The sequence below is a fragment of the Arachis ipaensis genome, chromosome B07 (assembly GCF_000816755.2).
Source record: "Arachis ipaensis cultivar K30076 chromosome B07, Araip1.1, whole genome shotgun sequence".
Classification (NCBI taxonomy): domain Eukaryota; kingdom Viridiplantae; phylum Streptophyta; class Magnoliopsida; order Fabales; family Fabaceae; genus Arachis; species Arachis ipaensis.
Window position 1 is genome coordinate 102,979,008 of NC_029791.2, and position 22,549 is coordinate 103,001,556.

The window sequence follows — 22,549 nt, forward strand, 5'->3', positions numbered from 1 at the left end:
GGGCTAAATCTTTGGTCCAATATGAATAAAATGAACATCATTCATACTATCCGGAATAACCATCCAAGTACCGAGTACCAGGGATAATAAACATCTCATGTCATAAAACCATTCATCCCAAAAGCTTAAACTGATTTTGGGGTTCACTAAGGATCGAACTCTTTGACCTTTCGGATCTAAAACTCTAATACCATGTCATGAAATCACTCATCCCAAAAACTTAACCTGAAAGGAAAATGTAACACTAATGGTTATATGTCTACTACTTCCTAAACCTCCATTGTACACATTGTACAAAATTTCCAAAGACTCCCTATACTTTCTCATAATATAATATAAATTATGTAATCTAGAAAATTCTTATATTCCCGAGGCTTTTGTTCTGAGAGGTTTTGATCAATAACCAGAAAACTATTCAATTTTTCCTCCCAAACTTGCGACACTTGTTTAAGCTTTAACCTCTCTTCCCATTAATTCTTTCAAATTCTAAATTCCTTTTCTTCTTTCCTTTCCATTCAACTCTTCTTCTCATTCTCATTCTCATTCTCATTCGTTCATGGTATGTTATTATGCTTCTCTCTCTTTCTCAAACTAAGATTCGATGTAAAGCAATGATCTTTATATTATGACCCATCCCCATTTCCCAAAACTTCAACTTTCTTCGTCTCAATAGCTTTACTTCATAGCTGGTTTCATATTTTTTACTTAATCATGAAAAAGAATTGTTTTTTTTGGGCACCAGTGCTTGTGTTCTTATACCGCGTAATAATTGAAGCAGAATTTTGTTTTTTGGTCAAGATTCAATGGAAATGCTGCATATATTATGCAAGTTTCTATTCCCTTGGCTTAGTTATACCACGAGAAATTAAAGTTGAATGTAGTTATAGATTTGCAGGGCCAACCATGTTATGTCTATCTGTACTTGTTAGAATTGTTTTGTTTTTGCTTTGAAAATGCTTGTAACAATGTCTACTATTCTGCTAACATATGTAGGCATGCTTTTTCTGAATCAATCTAATGTTTCTTCACCTATGTACTTTTTTAAGTTCCTTGCTTAGTTGCTTTCCCCGTTCTGTCTTTATGAATGTGCATAATTGCAGAACATACTTGATCTTTGTGTAGTTTCTTATGGTTATTTGATGAATTGAGAAATACATTATCTGAACAAATATGAATTTTTGCCATCTTTGACAATATTTACTCACATTTTTGTATTATTTACTTCCATCTTTCAGTTACACATGGGGGCTACGAAGCATGGGCCAGCTTGGACATTCTTCACTCCAGTATGGAGATAAAGAGTTACTACCAAGGAGGGTGGTTTCCCTTGATGGTATTTTCATAAAGGATTTGGCGTGTGGCGGTGTACACACATCTGCTCTGACTCAGGAAGGGGCACTTTACGCTCGGGGTGGCGGTAAATCCGGGCAGTTAGGCCTTGGCCCCAAACTGGGTTGTTCTCGTTCATCACTAATAACTTTTGTACATTTTTTTCGGAACATCCCAGTTTTGGTTGTTCCAAAAGGCGTGAAGCTTGTCGCCTATGGACATTCCCACACGCTTATTTCAATGAGGGATGGTCAAATTCATGGTGGGGTTACAATAGTTACGGTCAGGTAGCCAACGAGAAATCTACATATGCTTGGTACCCGTCACCTGTTGACTGGTACTTTATCTATCTGTAGCGTAAGTAAACTCCTCATTCTTCATGTCTGCATAGGTTTTTATGTGAAAATTTCCAAATCACAGGTGTGTTGGAGAGGTTCGAAAACTAGCTGCTGGTGGGGTCATTCATCTGTATTAACTGATGCTTGTTCGTTAAAGGAGTTATGTGAGCTTATACTCGCAGAGACTCTGACTTTATCTGATGCCACCAAGGTTGAGGATATTGCATCCAAAACTGGATCAGATGCTTTGGCTCACCTCTGTGTGAGACTTAGGTACACGAAAGTATTTTGTGATGCCAAAATGAAAAGAACTACACAACTTGCTGGTACTTATGTACTGAGCTAAGCGTAAAAATGTTTATAAGCTATGCAAAACTGAACCTGAGGAGAGTTCTACTTGTCAATCATGTTTATGTTAGAAGTTAGAACATCAATTTAGAAGTTATCTGTTAATATCTTTTTGGCTTCATTGACTTTGTTGTCCTTGACTTTATGAAACTTGAGTTCAAAATCCATTCATGATTGTGGGAAAAAAGAAGGCCCTCCATAACAATTGGTGATATTTATCCCTGCATTTCCTTTTCTTGTACTGAGTTGTGGCTTTTTCATTAAATCACTTTTTTTTCCTGAGCTATGTTTAGCTATCACAGTAACTCGGATCTCTGACTCAGTTTTGAATTCTGTGTTTCTTAATTTTTTTGCCTCAATATTTGCTTAAGTATTTATCTATTTGCATCCGCAACCATTGAAACATGTTCATTTTTTATTTGCATTGTTTTTCACCATTTTGGTGCATAACAAAGCTTCCATCTTTGCATAGAGGCCCTAATGCCAATCTCAATGTGATTTAAATGCTAATTGCAAAACAGCAGTTACTATGTTTTAGCGTCTTAATGATTCAGGAAACATATGACGTTTTCTCCAGCAACGGTCTTCTCTTGTGATGTCTCCTCCGGCGATGGTCTCCTCTTGTGACGTCTCCTCCGGTGACAATTTCCTCCTCAGACGTTCTCCTACGCAGTAATCTCATCCATCGAGCTACTGTGCTGCGAGTTTCTCCTCCGGCGGCAGACTCGCGAGGTAGGTTCGTCTCCCTTTTTTCCTTTGTTCTCTTGAAAATATTTCATTCTGATCAATTGTCTTAGGCTTGCCTTAGATTGAATGAAAAAATTTAATTAAATTGGTTTAAATCTCAGTATAGTAGTCAAAATAGGTTGCTTACTATTCTTTTTATTTTGCTTTTAATGTTTCTTGATTTTTAGTTGTTTCTTGTTCTGATTTGGGGGCAGATAATGGTTTGATTGGTCAATTTGATGGTGGATTCTACTATGCTTTTCTTTTTCCCGAGAAGGTAGTGTGTGACTTCTTAGTTGCATTCTCTTAATTTGTTGCTTTTCTGACTTTTAATGGGTTTCATATGCATGTGAATGGCAATTAGATTGTTGTTTCTACCATTGATCTGATAAGCAATATGTATGGGAAGCAGTTGATGATAGTAACTATGTGATTACACTCTACTTAAAAGTAAGTCACATTTCTTTCACTTTTTTTTCTTCTTTGATTAAAATGTTCAATCACTTTCTAAGTTGTAGAACTCTTGGGTTATAACTTATATCTCTTGATCTTTTCAATGTAGACATTCAATTAAACCACTAATTCTATATTTGTCATTGACTCCTTTTCTGGTTTTTTCCTTCCTTTATTATTACTTTGGTTTAGGCACTTAACATTATTTTAGACTTGCTAATAACCTTGTTAAAAATCGTTTGGCTCTCTGTGACGATTCCAAGCTTTTGCCCTTGTGCTCCAAGCTCATCTCTCTCTGCATCTCCTCACTCTCCTCTAACTCTATGCTGTTCGTAACAAGGTTTGCCAATTCTCCATTTATCAGCAATTTTGAGTGTTTGCTTTTATAATTGAAGATGTTGTTGCTGATGTGTGTTGATTGTGCAAAACTAAATCTATCTTCCGATTTAGTTAATTTGTGTGTTTCACACTTTGAGTTTTCTATATTTTTATTTTTATGCTAAAGATTTTTTGTTCAATTAATTTATTCTTTTCTTGTACTACTTGTAGTTCTGTATCACTTCTTTTGTGACCTTTAGGTTTTTGAGTTGAATTCTCTATGTCACTTTCTTAGCAGGACTTTTTTCTTGTAAGAATTGTTTCCATGATACCCCCATATAATATATTCTTATTTATAAAGCTCAACTGCCGGGAAGTTTTAATATTTTGTTGAATTTGCTTAAGTTTACTACATTGATGTAATTATTTAGTTTTGATTTAATCCTATTGGCAATTTGTTTTATAAATTTTTGTACCAAATGATGTAGGAATGCCCTGTTTTTCTTGCTAGTGGTAATTCTTAATGATATTACCATGTTAGACTTTCAAAAGTAATGTGAGTTTTCTTTCCTCATTTGAGTTGATCATGAATGAAAGAATTCTAATGTTCCTACTACTCATTTTCAATTCTTTGTTAGTTGTCACAGCAAGAACAGCAAATCAAGATTGTAAGTTTGGTTTTTCAATGCTGTTGTGTCAATTAGATACTTTTTTCTCACCCAAAAGGTATTTTTTTTATATACACATTGTACAGCTAAGAGTTTATAGTCTATAGATTTAGGATACTTGGTTTTTCAACTTTCTGTCTCGTGTAAGTAGTTAAGAAGTTAGACTATTTTTCTTATTAACAGAATTAATCGAATGTATAACTCAGAATTTTAACTATTGTGATGATAATAAAATGGTGATTTTATTTATTATATTTTTTAACAGTGAGAACAAGTGGTCAGCACAACAAGAGGAATATTGTTTCTTCAGACAACTTTCCAGGACAACGGCGGACGACTTATAGTTCAAGATCAATGAAGCCTACTTATACACGGTTTCCATTTGGTACGAGAGCATGTTCTGCTTGGACTGCAACTTTTATATGTGCTGCAGCTTTGGTATGTTGTTTACTCTCTCTATGTCCTCTTCTTTTTTATTTATTTTTTAAATTTTGATTTATCATCATTGGAGCTTTAGCCGTCCCTGCATAGTGAGAAAAGCTCAAGAAAAAGCTCAGTTGTTTATCTTCTCGAGTGCTCCCTCTTTACCTGGAAATCATGATATTTTCTAATTTCAGTATTCCACTCGTTTATGTGTTTGAAATTGGAGTATAACCACCATGTAAATTATATTTGTTTTGTACTCACCTATAATGCATATAATTACATTACATTTGGGAGACAGCTTTATTAGATACGGATTGTATTTTAATAGTCATCTCTGACAAATGGTTAAAATAAAATGAATGGCTGAAAATTCATATCTTGTTTGTTGCTTTTGGTTTGCAAGCTTTCTAGCTTGAGGAAGTTTGGCTGGTGTTAAACATTACACATAACTAGATTCATGTTCATTATTGATAGTGTGTCACTCACCGACAGGACACTTAGAATACTATTGTTTGCTCATTGCGGTGACATACCTAATTTGGTGGACTTTTAAAAAAAGAGAAATACACAAATCACTTGGGGTTTAAATATGGTTATTAACTTCTATGTATTATGCTGAGGCATCCAATTTGAATGTACACTTGATGTCATAATAGGAAGAAAAATATATTAGCATTGCTATTAGCATATATTAATTTGAATGCACACATGATGTGTCCTTTTATTTGCTATTTTGCATTACTATTAGCATATATTAGTTGTTCCATTTGCATTCTATTTTTTTGTATATATTTCTTTACTAGTAATCATTGACCTAAAAAGCATTTTACAAGAAAAAACTACGAGATACTCCTGAATCAAATGTTTGAACAATTAACTATGATAAAAAAATTCTCACAGTTGAATAAATTTAACTTCTCCATTGGAGTTGCTCATTAAAAAAATTGCAACTAAATGCATTACTATACTACAACAAAAACTTATTCTAAATGGCTTCTGATTTAACTCAATTCCAGGGATGAAACCACTCACTTGTTGAGCTTGAGTTGTTGTTGTTGCAGTTATCTGATCTGGCCCTACCCCCATTGTACCTATAGTCACTGCTGCATAATTACAACACAAACATTAGAACATTATTTTATTTAAATAACTAATTCAAATTTGATGCATTTATATCCAAATAGTATACACATCAACAATAAATAACATCAACAAAGTTTTATTATCTCATCAGATGAAGTCGGCTGTATGAATCAAACGGTATCATTCATATCATATCTATAGAATAGAATCGACTACACTTAATGAGTTAAGATTCTTTTATTGTTATTTGTTCTAGATACATCAACGATAAATATTTTAAAATAAAAAATAAAAAACAAATCATATATTAAAGAGTTTTATTAGGTATATTTATTTTATCTAAATGATTGATCGACTCACTCATCATCTAATTATTAGATTTTACACAGCGTTTGATTTATAACAAGTATAACAAATACTTCTTTTAATAATTATATTGATCAATGTTTTAATTTGTTGTTACCCAATCTGCAAAGTGGGGTTGCATTCCAGAGGCTGGAAGATGCCCTGAGAGGAGTGAGCATTGTGTGGAGCAGCATATTGATGCATACTTTGATTACTAGCTTCCCATGATTGCTGCCTATACTGATTCCTTGAATTGATTTCATCCAGCAATTTAACAAACTGTAACCATGAATTTCATTATCATCTTCTGTAAAAGATAGATTATTAGTGTGGACAATGGTATGAATTAAGTTACCTTCATTTATTTGAGTAAATAAGTAATTTACTTTATTTAAATAAAAAAGGGCCAAAAAATGTTTCTTTTTTTCATAATTTTGTAAGCAATTAGATCATTCCATGAAACAATTCTTTTCTAATCAAGGCCAATGGCCCATGTCACAAACATTATTTTTTGGCAGGTAAATAATTACAGTAAGCTTAGGACAAATACACTCTCATTAGACTAAATAATTAACCTTTCCAGTGACCTCATATTACACCATATGTTAATAATGCTATTGATAAATCAAATCATATTCATGCTTAGCTACTAACACCTATGCTACCAGAGAAGTCACCTATTTATGATCAACTATTTGTAATTATATGAAAGCTTTAAAACGTGATCACAAATTATGCAACATAATCAAAACGTGCTGTCATACTTTGTTACTTGTTTTCTAAGTATAATGATATTGTTAATCAAGCATACATATTAGGTTATATAAGAAGAGTAGTTAGCTATGTAGCTCAGTGCCAGGTGTAGAAAAAGAATTCACCAAAATGGAACAGTCTGGGTATGGAGGTATTGCAAAGATAAAAGAATGGAATGGCTGTAATAGGTATCTCTTTCTTTCGTTTAGAAGAAAAAAGAAAAGAAAAGAAAAGATAGGGATGCTAATGCTATTATAAATAACTGGTGAAGGAACAGTGACGGTAAGCAATTAAGCACAATCTCCTTTAAGATTTTTACACTTACTATGGAAATTGTAAGTACTCAATTCTGCTCCTCGCTGCTTCTTCGCCGGCGGCCTCCGATGCACGCCTCGTTTCAGTAACAGAGTGTGGTTAAAAACCCAAACTCTGCTGCCCAGTTTTTCTCAATAGAATACAAAAACGTGCTCGCTGCCGTCAGTTTGAGGAGCAGGGACGTTGGTGAATTGAATTGGGTTGGGTGGGAATAAGGTTTCTGTTTATTGGGTCTGGGTCCATTATGGCCCACGGTCCTAACAAAAAAAATACTACCCTCTTCCTTCTAACCTTCCTTTACCGTAAATTAATTCTCTTTTGATTATTCTTTTCAGCAAGCTTATGATTCGGAGAGAAGTACTCCATATCTAACTCCGATGACCCATCTAACTCCAATGACCTCCCTGATCGCTGTAAGTTGCCTTTCGTAATTATTTCATGTAAATTTTTCTAGAGAGAAAATACTTGTTTGTTTTACAAGCAATATTCTGAGTATAGGTTGGAGCAATATTTTTTGCGTTCATAAAATTACTTCATATAATTACTCCATTTTTTTGCAGCAATCTTCTCAATATAGGTTCCGTTTATCAAGCATTAGCTTATATATTTGGGAATGTTGGTGCATCATCAAGAGAATGGATCCAAGGATGCGACGTTTCATTCTACTGGTTTCTGCAGTAGTTATGTTGGAACCACTGCATTTTATTAGCCTTCCTGAATTTGACAAAAATAAGGTTCTCAATTTTCAGGAAGGTTTTGCTATGTCTTTTACTTCGATGGTACCAATTTCTACAGTGTTTTGGAGCTTTATTATAAATTTAATTTTAATAAAACAAATTTATCCTATGCTCCAATGTTTGGAGCTATTATTTTGGGCATTAGCCCCTTTGAATGTAATTTCTGATTTGGTACATAGAGCTGAGAAAAGTTGGGTAACAGTGAATTTGTATACCATACCAATGTTATGTTTTACGATCTTAGGAGGTGTTTTGATAGCTCTAATGTTAGGTTTTATAGTATTTTTAATCTCTTTTTTATTATGGTTAGATAACAAAAGGAAGGGATTAGCTTTTCAAAGTGTTAATTTTATCGAGGCTAGTATAAGGGTGTAAATATATGTATACAATTGTAATTTAATGTAATTTACTAATGAAGTATTTAATTAATTAATTATTTTTGTTTATTTTAATTAATTAATCATTATGCAATTGCTTGCTTAGAAACTGACTTGCCCTGATGCAGCAAATCCTTCCCAATATTTTTAGCTATCTTTTTGTTACTTTCATAATTCATACATTTAATTTGTTATTGAAGGTTGTGGTAGGCTTAGAGAAGGGGAGCTGAATCTATGCCTGCCTTTTAGTTGCTGTTTTACCCTTTTTAAACAAACTTTCAATTCTGATTCTGTTTGTACTCAGCAGCGGAAATTTATGAGACAATTTATTTTTGTCTCATGAATATCAGAAAACAGAACACAGCAAAGAAGAGAAAAGCTAACACCAGCATGTATCCTGGTTCGGTTGCCTTGTGCTATGCAACCTACATCTAGTCTCCTCCACAACAGTGGAAGAATTTTCACTATAGTTAACAGTATTACATACACCAATTTCACAGGATTGACTCAATCCTTTCACACTCAAGTTCTAACCTAACTTGACATTGGCTATGCTAATACTTAACTATTCACTCTCAGTGCTAACCCAACTAAGAAAGGGATACCTCATAGGTACAATATACAAGACATAGATATACCTAAAGAAATCTGAAAATAACTCTAGGCTTTTCTCTCAAGTGTATTACTCAGCCTTTTTCCACTCATGGCTTTTACTTGAACTTTATCACAATGCCTTTTCTCACAAGAAATTACAGAAAGATAAACATAGAAAAGTACATTACAATCTGTAAAAAATAAAGGAGATTGACTTCATCAGCAGCCTCTTTGCTATGTGCAAAACCAGATTCGCAAACCTCAGATACAATTCTTCAGTATTGGCCGAATGCTTCTTTGAAAGAAAGCATTATCCAAGTAGAGGAACTTCTTTGCAGAACACTATTCTCAAACTCTGGTTTTTTCTCCTTGCTTCTGAATGAGTAGAAAGTCTTCTTTTATCTCCTTGCATGTTGCTGGGTTCTTCTTCCAAGGTCAACACCTTGAGCCTTGAGCTTCACAACCCACAGATTCACTTTTTCCTATTAAACCTTAGAGTAGAAACTTTGCTTTTGATTTCCTCATCTTGACCGAAAGCCATAAAACAACAACCACAAAAATCTTCCAATGGTCAACTTGATCTGAGCCCTTGAAAACCAACTTTGTCCCCAAGACATGTTTGAGACCATGGATTCACAGCAGAGAGGAACAGAAATCTTCTTTTCCATATAGCTCAAAATAGAGATACAGAGAGTTGAAGATGAAGAGAAGAAAGTGTGTTGCATGTAAGTGGAAATGGGTTACCTTTAACCTAAGCTGGATTTGGTTTGATCTTGTTGATTTGACCTCAACCTTTCTTGCCTAACTTTCTCTTTCTTTCCTCTTCTTTCATAACTAGCTTAGGAACTAAGCACTTTTTCTTGCTTCTGTGATTTGACTGAGACAGAGAAGTGTACGTTACTTTTGGTTGAAGCACATGGAAAGAGTTTGAACCAAGTGAAGTACCAGGGCTTGGATCGGATCACTTCCTTTTTTGCCCGTTTTGATTTTTCCAGCCTTGTTTCCTTATGGGCTTCGTTTTTGTCATTAACCCATTAGCCTTGTTTTATTTTTCATTCCATTTGGGCTGTAATTCAAATTTTGGCCTGCAATAATTTATAAATAATTAGTAATATGCAATTAATTTAATCAACACTAATTATTTATTTTACCCAAAAATAATATTTGTCATCACTAATTAATTTAGTTAATTTCTTAACTCAACAATCTCCCTCTTGATGACAAATATATTTAAACAAAAATCAAAAGAGTTAAAAATTAGTAAAGTTGAAAAACTTCCCTTTGATTGATGTTTCTTGCTTTAGTGTTGCTCCCCCTTTCTTTTTAAAGAGTAGCTCCCCTTTGATTTATGCTTTCCTTTTCGTTCCTGTTGTACATTGTACTTAAAGAGAACATAATAAAGAGCTACACAATTATTTTGTCTAAGGGATATAGAACAAACAACATTACAGAATCAGCCCAACATATTATGAAAGCAAGTTCTAATACAGCAGCCAAACAAGGTCACAAACCAAAACAATACTAGTGGCTGCAGTAATACCAATGAACTTCATCATTCAAAGCAGTCAAAAACAACATTTCCTAACCCAATGGCTTTACTCTCCCTTTTGTCATCAAGGGCGGAAAATAGGCAAGACCAACAAAAACATGATTATAAATTCTGCAAGAAAAGGTTAGATCACAGTTCAAGGTTCTAACTAAGCTAACAAGAGTGTAGCAATATTTAGAGTTATTACAGTAATCCAAGATAAAATATTTGAAAAGTAGCAAAAAAAACAGAATTCATGAGACAAAAAGAGAGCAGTAATAGCAGTTTTCATGAGACAATTTCTAGGCATCAGAACCATTCCCCTCCGAATCAACTTCCTCTTCAACATCAGTGGCAGGGTCTTCATCCTTTTGAAGGTTATCAATGAAGGTCATGAACACAGCCACTCTATCCCTTGACTTCCTTAGGAAATTCTCATGCTTGCTAGCGAGCTTCCTTTGTTCCTTACTCATGGCAATCATATGATTGGATTGGGAGACAAACTCCTGGACGACATCCTTTACAACATTCAGCAGAGCAGATTGCTTCCCAGTAGAGATGGAAGTACCCTCAGTGGAAGGAGCAGGAGATTCTTCAGGGACAAATTCATCATCTTCATCATCTAGGACCACCCTTTCAGATCTAGTGGGTCCTTTTTGCTGTTTCACTGAACCACCCCCTTTTAGGTATGAATGTATATTTTCATATTCCTCATTTGACAGGTCAACATCAAAATGTTCAAATATGCAAGTTAAAAACATACCATAAGGTAGTGCTTTATCTTTCTCACTTCTAACAGAATCAAACATGTATCTAGCCATTGACATGGCGGAAATTGACAGATTAAGAATCATTAAATAAATGGCGTTGCAAGTACAGCTCTTAACCAACAAAAATCCACTTGTCAATTTAGAAAAGAGTTGTCACAAAATTAGAATTAGAATACTGGGAGTATGAGTCCCAGGTCGTCTCCCAACGAGTTGCATAAAGATATGTTATTTTATTAATTAGAGGTTTTCCAAAATGGTTTGAGTTGGATAAACAGGAAATTAAATCAGCGAATTTATGTAATTTAAATAAAAAAATCTTGACCGGGAGAAGATTAATCGGAAGTTCTATCCTTATTGGAATTTTCTCAAGATTAATTAATAATTAGTAGTTGTTCCACTTAGTTAACCCTCAACGAATGAAGGAAAGTCAAGTTAAAAGCCAACTTCTATTCACAAGTCCTAATCCTCTCCCTTGGGAAGGATTAGAGTTAGTGACTAACAAGCCACGAACAACGAACCAATTACAATTGAACTCTTGAGTATTCCAACTCAAGGTTCTCCTTTTAATCAACTCCCAATCAAGTTGGGGAACTACTCCATTATCATAAATATAGACTTCACAAAATAAAGAGGGGAAATAAAAAGAGACATGATAAACAATAATCAAAGAGATCAATTAAAATAAAAATAATCTTGTAGTAATGAACTCTAAAAGTAATCCAATTGTACTCTGGACAAATTAAGGATATGGAAGAGTAAGTAAAAAGTAGAGAAAGCAAACTAGAGAGATGAAGTCTTGCGGAGGTAACAACTCTTCTCGATATTCCAATCCAAAAAGCAATAAAAATAAAATCCTAAGAACTATGAATGTGTAGAGAGAAAACCTAGAGGATGAGTAAAATCAGATTTAAAAACTAAAAATTATGCGAAATGAATGTCGTTTTGTCTCTGCATGTTCGCTGGCTCTAATATGCGTTTCTGGGTCGAAAACTGGGTTAGAATGTGGCCCAGAATTCACGCCAGTGACTTCTATAAATTCTGCAGATTGCGCACGCCACGCAACCGCGTCGTCCACGCGTTCGCGTCATCCGGCATTTTTTCGTTCCACGCGTGCGCGTTGTCCACGCATTCGCGTCACTTGAGCAGCTTCCAATCCACGCGGTCGCGTCAGGCACGCGAGCGCGTCAATGTGATTTTCTTCAATTCGTGCGGTCGCGTGAGTCATGCGCCCACGTCACTTCTCGCTGGTCATCTCTTCAACTTCTTGTGTTCCTTCCATCTTTGCAAGCTTCCTCTTCATTCTCTAAGCCATTCTTGCCCTATGAAACCTGAAACACTTAACACACGGATCACGACATCAAATGGTATAAAGGAGAATAAAAAAATATTCAATTAAAAGATCTTTAGGAAGCAAGTTTTCAATCATAGAACAATTTTAGGAAGGAATTGTGAATACATGCAAATCATATGAATAAGTGGGTGAAAGACTTGATAAAACCACTCAATTAAACACAATATAAATCATAAAATAATGGTTTATCAGCCATCAAATAGGCAAAAGGGATTTCTGTTTTGGTGATTAGGGCATACAAAACCAGTGTGTCTATGTAAGAGACCCTTTGATATGAAGCACTTTGAGAAAGTAAGATGTGGTTGACAATTCGGTGCAACTGAGCACGTTCATATCCTAGGACTTTATGAGTGGGTGTGATGCCATCAATTAAGGAAACATGTTCACAAATGTGAGCTAGAGCATCATGGTAAGAGATACCAACTCCTTCATCCCACTTTACAGACGTATAAGCACACGGCCCAACATCAGTGTACTTCAAAGAATCACTGATAGTTTCATTATTAAAATAATGTCTCTGCCCTTAACATAAGAATGCACACTTCCTTCATGGTAAGTCATGTTTGCATAAAATTCTTTGACTAACAGTGGATACACAGGTTTTTTTATTTTGAAAAGGTGATTCCAGTCTAAAAATTTCAAATTTTCAACAAAAGGAAAACCTTTCGTTTTCAAAGTAGGTAAATCCGCAAGAAAAGAGGGACACATAGTACGATACTGAATAACTCTTTCATAAAAATCATGATTCATGATAGATTTGAAATGATGGGGGTTATAGTCTGAGTGAGATGTCATGAAGTACGATTTATGAGCAAAAGGATCAATGTCTGGTTCTCTAACAGATTTGAGAGAGAGACGAGGGTTACCTCTTTGTGAGCGCAAAGGAACAGACCTTGGCTTAGGTTTTGTTGTCTCAGGAACCGGTTCTTCAACAGTAGGATGCTTACCCTTGGATGAGCTAGGTTTTAAAGAGCTTGGTTTGGATGGCATTGCCTTAGGTGGTGGTGTCGGTTTGGCAGGGGTTGGATACGTTGGTGTGGTTTTGGTTCACGCCATGGGAGCAGAGCGAGAAGGAGAGGTAGGAGGAGATGGTGAAGGTGTGAAGGTTCGGTCTTGGGAGCGAGTGGAAGGCTTGGAGGGAAGCTTATACACCTTTTCACGAGGAGGCTTGTGCGCTATGGTTTTCTTCCTCATCTGGTAGTTTTTGGTTTAAGAAGAAAAAGAGTAATGAGGGTAGTGGTAAAAATCAAAGGATTTGAGAAGGAGTTATAGAGGGAAGAGAGGGAGTGTTGGTAACCGTACCCAAAAGTAGATTTCCAAAACCATGCAACTGCATCATCTTTTGAAAAGACTTGAAAAGACATGACCTCATAAAAGAAAGATTTGATTTGATTAAAGAAATTAAAATTTTGTTTTAAATTTTGAAAACATAAAAATTAAATCATACTAAAAATCTTTTTGAAAAAAAATTAAATGAAAATCCAAAAAAAATTAAGCACACAGCCCAACAAAAATTAACCAAACAAAAGTTTGTAACATTCATATTTGGGCCCAGAGATGGTTGGATTTAAGGAAACACATTTGACCACTCTAGATATGATTTTTGAGGTTGGCCCAAATCATTTTGCACTTGAAATAAGCCCAGATCATGCTGATTTAAGGGGAATGACTTTCTTCTACCCAGAATTGTCTCATACCTGTTTATGAGACAAAAAGCTCCAGCAAATACATCAGTAATTTTCAAACACAGAGTCATAACTCAAAATTCCTAGACTAGTCCTAAGCATGCAGAATCTGTCCTCAGGCAGTGGTTTAGTGAAAATGTCTGCCAATTGCTCTTCCGATTTAACAAATTGAATGCTAATATCCCCCTTTTGGACATGCTCTCTTATTGAGTGAAATTTCACTTCAATATGTTTAGTCCTAGAGTGCAAAACTGGATTTTTAGAAATATTAATGGCACTCATATTATCACACATCAAGGGAATATTTTCAGCATTTAATTTGTAATCGGCAAGCTGTGTTTTTAACCATAAAAGCTGAGAACAACATGAAAAAGCAGCTATATACTCAGCCTCAGCAGTGGATAGAGCCACTGTTGGCTGTTTCTTACTTGAACAAACATTTAAGGACTTCCCAAGGAAGCAACATAAGCCTGAAGTGCTCCTTCTATCAACTCTATCACCAGCAAAATCTGCATCACAATAGCCAACTGCAGAAAAATCATCAATCTTAGGATACCAAAGGCCAAAATTGGATGTACCATGAACATATCTAATGATACTTTTAACTGCTGAAAGATGTGACTCTTTTGGTTTGGATTGGAACCTAGAACACAATCCAACACTTTGCACAATATCGGGTTTAGAGAAAGTTAGTACATAAGAGAACCAATCATTGCTCTATACCTAGTCTCATCAACATCTTTCTCAGTTTCTCCCTTATCTAATTTTGAACTAGGATGCATGGGAGTTCCCATAGGTTTGGCATTTTCCATACCAAATTTCTTAACTAATTCCTTGGCATACTTCTCTTGATGAATGAAAATACCTTTTTCAGTTTGTTTAATTTGCAGTCCAAGGAAAAAAATTAAGTTCCCCCATCATACTCATGTCAAATTCACTTGTCATGAGTTTTCCAAAATCAGAATAGAGGGATTCATTGGCTGATCCAAAAATAATGTCATCAACATATATTTGGACTAGAATAAAAAAATCATTAGAATTCTTGATAAATAGAGTTGTGTCAGTGGTGCCTCTTTGAAAATTATTTTTCAAAAGAAAAGAGCTAAGTCTCTCATACCAAGCTCTAGGAGCTTGTCTTAAACGATAGAGAGCTTTAGATAATTTGAAAACATGATTATAATGCTCTTTATTTTCAAAACCAGGAGCCTGCTCCATATACACTTCTCTATCTATCACACCATTCAAAAATGCACATTTCACATCCATTTGATATAATTTAAAATCACAAAATGCATCATAAGCTAAGAGAAGTCTTATGGCTTCCATTCGGGCAACAGGGGCAAAAGATTCATCAAAGTTTATTCCTTCTTCTTGATCATATCCTTGTGCCGCTAGCCTTGCCTTGTTTCTTGCAATACTACCATCTTCTCCCAACTTATTCCGAAATATTCACTTGGTGCCGATCACTTTCTTTCCACTTGGCCTTGGAACCAAAGTCCACACTTGATTATTTTCAAACTCAAGAAGCTCATCCTCCATGGCTTTAACCCAGGAGGGGTCACTAAGGGCTTCCTTGATGTTTTGAGGCTCTATTTGCGAAAGAAGGGCAATGTTTGATCCTTCATTTGCCTTTCTAGTGGAAGACCGTGTTTGCACTCCATGAGAAACATCCCCAATGACAAATTTCTCAGGATAATTATTCAAGAATCTCCATTCACAAGGTCTGGTGGCTTTGGAGGCAGATTCAGATACCAAGGGATTCTGGGTGCTACTGGCTTCAGGATTTCCTTCAGATTCATGAGACGAAATGGAATTGTCTCTTGAATTTTCAGCAGTTGCAGTTTCTAGTTCAGCTTAACCAGAATTTCCTTTTTCATTATTTTGAGTGGTTTCATCTTCCTTTTGAGCTTGATTTCCTGCATCATAATCTTCCAAAATGCTTTGCACCAAATTAGTATCACAAAATGTAACATGTATGGACTCCTCAATAATCCTAGCATCTTGATGATAAACCCTATATGCTTTACTAGTTGTGGAATATCCTACAAACAAACACTCATACGCCTTTGGATCAAATTTACCCAAATTATCCTTGTTATTTAAAACAAAATATTTGCATACAAAGATGTGCAAGTAGTCTAAGTTTGGTGGGTAACCTTTCCAAAGTTCATAAGGGGTTTTCTTCAAGAATTTTCTTATGATTGTTCTATTCAAAATGTGGCAAGCCGTGTTAACCGCTTCTACCCAAAGGAATTTTGGAACATCACTCTCACAAAGCATAGCTCTTGTCATCTCTTGTATGCTTCTATTTCTTCTTTCCACAACACCATTTTGTTGTGGTGTTCTTGGACAAGAGAAGTTGTGAGATATTCCAAATTCCTCACAAAAGGATTCAAATAAATTATTTTCAAATTAAGTTCCATGATCACTTCTTATAGAAGATATTTTTAAATCCTTTTCATTTTGAATTTTCTTGCACAAAGGTTCAAAGGCCGAAAAGGCTTCATTTTTGTGTGCAAGAAATAAAACCCAACCAAACCTATTATAGTCATCCACAATTACTAAACCATAATGTTTACCACCTAGGCTTTGAGTTCTTGTTGGACCAAATAAATTAATGTGTAGCAATTCAAGTGGTCTTTTAGTAGAGATGTCTTTGATAAACCACTATTTTATGGTTTATATTATGTTTAATTGTGTGGTTTTATCATGATCCTTACCCACTCATTCATTAAAATAGCATGCATTTATATTTCCTTCCTGAAATTATTACATGATTGAAAACTGCTTCCTAGAAGACTTTTAATTATGCATTTTAATTCTCCTTTATTCCATTCGATGCCGTGATCTGTGTGTTAAGCGTTTCAGGCTTTATAGGGCATGAATGAGTTGGAGATTGGAAAGGAAGCTAACAAAAATAGAAGGAACACAAGAAATTGAGGAGATAACCCACGAGAAGTGACGCGGTCGCATAGCTCACGCGATCGCGCGAAAGAGCAGGAATTGCAGTGACGCGGCCACATGGCTCACGCGACCGCGCGAAATGAAAAAGCACAAGCGACGCGGAGGCATGGATGACGCGAACGCGTGGCAGGGAAAAACGCGAATGACGCGTCCGCATGGATGACGCGATCGCGTGACATGCAGGATCTGTATAATCTGCAGAATTCGCTGGGGGCGATTTTAGACCCTATTTTGACCCAGTTTTTGGCCCAGAACAGCAGACTAGAGCTAGAGAACATGCAGAAACCAAAGATAACATTCATTCTACACAGTTTTAGTTTTTAGATCTAGTTTTACTCCTCTTCTAGGTTTTCTCTCTACACATTCATAGTTCTTAGGATTTTAATTTTCTCTTGCTTTTGCATTGGGATATTGAGAAGAGTTATTACCTCATCAAGACTTCGTCATTCTAGTTCGTTTTCTTTACTTGGCTTTACTCTTCCATGTTCCTTGCTTTGTTTAATTTTACTATTGGAATATTTTTAGGATTATTTAATACAAGGATCACTTTTATTTTTAATTGACTATTTTGATTTTTATTTACAATGCCTTTCTTCAATTCCTTTTCATATGCTATGAATTTTACATTCACAATGAGCGAGTAGTTCCTAACTTGATGGGGAATTGATTGAAAGGAATCCTTGAGTTGGAAGGCTTGAAAGAAAAATTGTAATTGGGTTTATGGTTGGATTGTCTTCTAGTCACTAACACCAATCCCTTTTAATTAAGTGGATTGCAACTTGTGAACAGACGTAGCATTCCAACTTGTTTGACTTTCCCTTACCTAGTAAAGGATAACTAAACAGGACAACCTTTAATTGTCAATTAATCTAGAGAGTATTCCAACAATAATAGGGATTCCAACTAATCAACTCCCAGTCAAGGCTTTTATTTACATTATTCAAATTCACCAATTTAATTTCCTATTTATTCAACTCAAACCTTTTTGAAAACATCTGATTAATAAAATAGCACACTTTTCTGTAACTCGTTGGGAGACGACCTGGGAATCATACTCCCAGTATTTTAATTTCAATTTTCTGTGACACCTTTCTAAATTGATAGGCAGTTTTCTGGCGAGTTAAGAACTATACTTGCAATGTATGTAAATTAACAATTTTTAATTCGCCAATTTCTGCCCGCATCAATTTTTGGCGCCGTTGCCGGGGAGTTGCAATAGAGTGCTAAAGTTATTAATTAGAATTTATTTATTTGCATTTTATTTTATTTTGCTACTATGAGCTGCATGTTTCTTTCGTCAATTGACGCGTTCACTTGCTGATCCAAGCTTGCTAATATTCGATCCTGAAATTGAAAGGACTATTTCACGAATAAGGCGAGCTCGGCGTCGGTTAGTCCGCTCTGAGGGCGGATCTGAAACGTCACTTGAAGAAGAAACCAGCCCCCGTTTTACTGATTCGGTTGATTTACGTACAGGTAACATGGCGGCAGCCAGAAGAGTTACTATCCAGGAGGAAGGAGCCCCTGATTTTACAATGCAACCGTTTCAAGCGCATCACCCAGCGGTGGCTACAGATTTTGAAATAAAAACCGCACTGCTCAATTTGATGCCCAAGTTTCATGGCTTACCTGCTCAAGAGCCTATCAAGCACCTGAGAGATTTCCAAGCAGCCTGTTCTACTGTCAGGCGTGATGGTGCTGATGAAACTTCAATTTTGCTGAAAGCTTTCCCGTTTTCTGTTGAGGGAAAAGCAAGAGAGTGGTACTACACTTAACCCCTAGCGAATGTATCCAACTGGGATACACTCAGAAAACAATTTTTGGAAAAATTCTTTCCATCTGAAGTTATTGATAAATTGAGGAAAGACATTTCCACAATTGTTCAAAATGACAACAATACTCTCTTTGAATACTGGGAGCGCTTCAATAATCTTCTGGAAGTATGCCCCACCATAGGATTGACAAGTTAGTGTTACTCAGCTATATCACACAGGGCATGAGACCCCAAGATAAGACCACATCGGAAAGTGCTAGCAATGGGTCTATGAAGAAGTACAAGACCACTGATGAGGCATGGCAATTGATCAGCGACTTAGCTGAATCTACTAGGAACCACAGGCAGAAATAAGGCCGTTCAAAAGCCGTTGCAGAAGTATCCTCTAGCAGAGAGACTGCTGCTCTAGCTCAGAGTATCTGTGAAATGACAAACTTGCTGAAGCATATGCAATTGAATCAACAACAAGTTCAACAAGCTCAACCTTCTCCAGCACAGCAAGGTCAACAGTTAGTCCCACAGAGAGTTTGCGGAATTTGTGCTGATTATTGCCATTATACTGATGAATGCCCACAGCTCCAACAGGAAGACAACATGGTGGCATCCACCCATAACTTCTATGACCGCCCCAACCAAGGGTACAATCAAGGTGGAAATAATAACCATGGATGGCAGGATAATTCTAACCAGAATTGGAGGGACAACAATAACAGAGGAGGCAGAGATAATCAGGGAAATTAGAGGTGGAACAATAACAACAACAGGCAGCAGAACCAACCTTACAGAGCACCTCACCTGAGGCAATCCCAAGGACCACAGAACACCCAACAGCAGACCTCTCAATTTACTCATCCTTCTTCATCTCCAAATGAAGAGTTACTACAGTCCTTTGAGCGAAGACAACAGACAATGGAAAATAACATTATGAATAATATTAATGCCAGTCTGAATGGTCTGACCTCTACTTTGCAAGCTCTTGTCTCACAGATTGGATCAATGCAAAATTCCAATAACCAACCTTCAGGTTCCACTGGAATTCCCTCTCAACCATTACCCAATCCAAAGGGGGGGGGGCATTAATGCCATCACCCTCAGGTCCGGAACCACACTGCAGAAGAGGAATCAGGAGGAGCCAAACCTACCAGAGCACGCCTCAGCTGAAGAGGTAGTAGAAATAGAAGATGTTGAAGAGGAAGAGGACATACAGGACATAGCTAAAAAAGAAGAAGCCCAACCACAGGAGGAAGCACCAAAAGGTGCAGACACTACTGAAAACACCACTCCCATTCCATTTCCACAACTTGCAAGGAAGCCCAGGAAGCAGCTGGAACCCGATCCCAAAATGGTAGAAATATTCAAAAAGGTTGAGGTAACTGTTTCTCTTTTTGATGTTATTCAACAGGTACCTAAATATACAAAGTTTTTAAAAGATTTATGTATACATAAAGACAAAATTAATGAATTAGAAACTATTCCTTTAGGTAGTTCCATATCTGTTTTAATGGGAGGATTACCTGAAAAGTGTAGTGACCCAGGTCCTTGTATAGTTAGTTGTACTATTGGTGGAGTAGTAATTTATGATTGCATGTGTGATTTAGGAGCATGTGTTAGTATAATGCCTTTGTCTATATATGATATTTTGAGGCTCCCTCCCTTAAAAAGGTCGGCAGCTCATTTTTCGTTAGCAGATAAAAGCATTATTACAGTGGCTGGAGTTGCTGAAGATGTTTTGGTGAACATTAAAGGGCTTACATTTCCCACTGATTTTTATATCTTGGAGATGCCCCATAATGACTCAGATAAGCCATCATCAATCCTACTTGGAAGACCATTCCTGAAGACATCAAAATTCAAATTGGATGCTTTTTCGGAAACATACTCTTTTGAAATAGATGGCCGAATAGTGATCTTCAATCTGAATGGAGTCATAAACAACCATCCAGAAGATCATTCTATCTTCCAGTGTGATGTCATAGATGAAACTGTAGCTGAAGTTCACAAGGAAGAGTTAGAAGAGAGGCACGTTGGACAAGGACCAAGTGTGGGGACCCTATTGACTGACAATGAGGGCACTTCAGCATTTTCACAAGCTCCAGACAATCCAGAACCTGCCCATGATCAGAAGTTGGAATTAAAACCTCTCCCTCCACATCTCAAATATGCTTATCTCGAAGATGAGCAGAAGTTTCCAGTTATCATTGCAAGGGAACTCACTTCTCAACAAGAAGAGCAGTTACTTGATGCACTGAGGAGGCACAAGAAGGCAATTGGGTGGAGTTTGGCAGACATAGTAGGCATCAACCCTCAAGTATGTGAGCACAGAATATTTTTAGAAGAGGGAGCAAGACCTGTCCGTCAACCCCAAAGAAGATTGAATCCCACTATCTTGGAAGTTGTCAAAAAGGAAGTGACCAGACTATTGGAAGCATGTATCATCTATCCCATTTCAGATAGTGAATGGGTTAGCCCAGTGCAAGTGGTGCCCAAGAAGTCTGGAGTCACTACAGTGAAGAATGAGCATGGAGAGCTCATAGCAACTAGAGTTCAGAACGCTTGGAGAGTCTGCATTGATTACAGGCGTCTCAACCAAGCCACCCGTAAGGATCACTACCCACTTCCATTCATTGATCAAATGCTGGATCGCCTGTCAGGTAAATCACATTATTGCTTTTTAGATGGTTACATAGGTTATTTCCAGATTCATATAGCTTCTGAGGATCAGGAAAAGACCACTTTTACATGTCCTTTTGGGACTTATGCTTACAAGAGAATGCCCTTTGGCTTGTGCAATGCACCAGCTACTTTCCAAAGGTGCATGATGAGTCTTTTCTATGATCTTATTGAGGACTGTATGGAGGTTTTTATGGACGATTTTAGCATTTATGGTGATTCTTTTAGCCTTTTCTTAGATGGATCATCTAGAGTATTAGATAGATGTGTTAATACAAACCTTGTATTAAATTTTGAAAAATGTCACTTTATGGTAAAACAAGGGATTGTATTAGGACATGTGGTATCTAATAATGGCATTTCTGTAGACCCAGCAAAGGTGAATATTATTTCTAGTTTACCTTACCCCTCCTCTGTGAGGGAGGTCCGTTCGTTCCTTGGCCATGCAGGTTTTTACAGGAGATTTATTAAGGACTTTAGTAAGGTAGCACTTCCCTTGTCCAGATTACTGCAGAAAGATATTGAGTTCAAGTTCAGTGAGGATTGCAAACAAGCGTTTGATAAGCTGAAGGCCGCCCTGACTCAAGCCCCAATTGTAAGAGGACCAGACTGGAGCTAGCCGTTTGAAATCATGTGCGATGCTTCTAATCATGCAGTAGGAGCAGCGCTGGCTTAGCGTGAAGGTAAAGATCCTTTTGTTATAGCTTATGCGTCTAAGACTTTAGACGCTGCCCAGTCCAATTATACTACTACTGAGAAAGAGCTTCTTGCTATTGTTTTTGCTCTGGATAAATTCCGAGCTTATTTACTTGGTACCAGAGTAGTAGTATATTCAGACCATGCAGCTTTAAAGTATCTATTAGCTAAAAAGGAGTCCAAACCAAGGCTTATACGTTGGATACTGCTATTACAAGAATTTGATTTAGAAATAAAAGATATGAGTGGTAACCAGAATTTAGTGGCAGACCACTTGAGTTGCCTTGAGCACATTAAGGAT

The 22,549-nt window shown here is 36.4% G+C and overlaps 2 protein-coding genes across 7 annotated transcripts in view; both read left to right on the top strand.

Annotated features, from left to right (window-relative positions):
* Positions 382-22,549, top strand: part of LOC107609933 (ultraviolet-B receptor UVR8-like) — a 72,395-nt gene continuing 50,227 nt past the window's right edge. For all 5 annotated transcript variants that reach the window (XR_002350220.1, XR_002350221.1, XR_002350222.1 and 2 more), the window contains exon 1: positions 382-559. The gene's annotated coding sequence lies outside the window, so the exon portion shown is untranslated. The remainder of the gene's footprint in view (positions 560-22,549) is intronic.
* Positions 2,760-8,337, top strand: LOC107607536. 2 transcript variants are annotated; one of them, XM_021106104.1, is made up of 5 exons: positions 2,760-3,018; positions 3,106-3,191; positions 4,446-4,618; positions 7,438-7,515; positions 7,663-8,337. In XM_021106104.1, coding segments are annotated over exons 2-5 (804 nt in total). In that variant the 5' UTR covers positions 2,760-3,018; positions 3,106-3,190; the 3' UTR covers positions 8,215-8,337. The 2 variants fall into 2 exon arrangements, with proteins under 2 accessions (XP_020961763.1, XP_020961764.1); XM_021106105.1 differs by lacking the exons at positions 2,760-3,018; positions 3,106-3,191 and adding an exon at positions 3,198-3,534.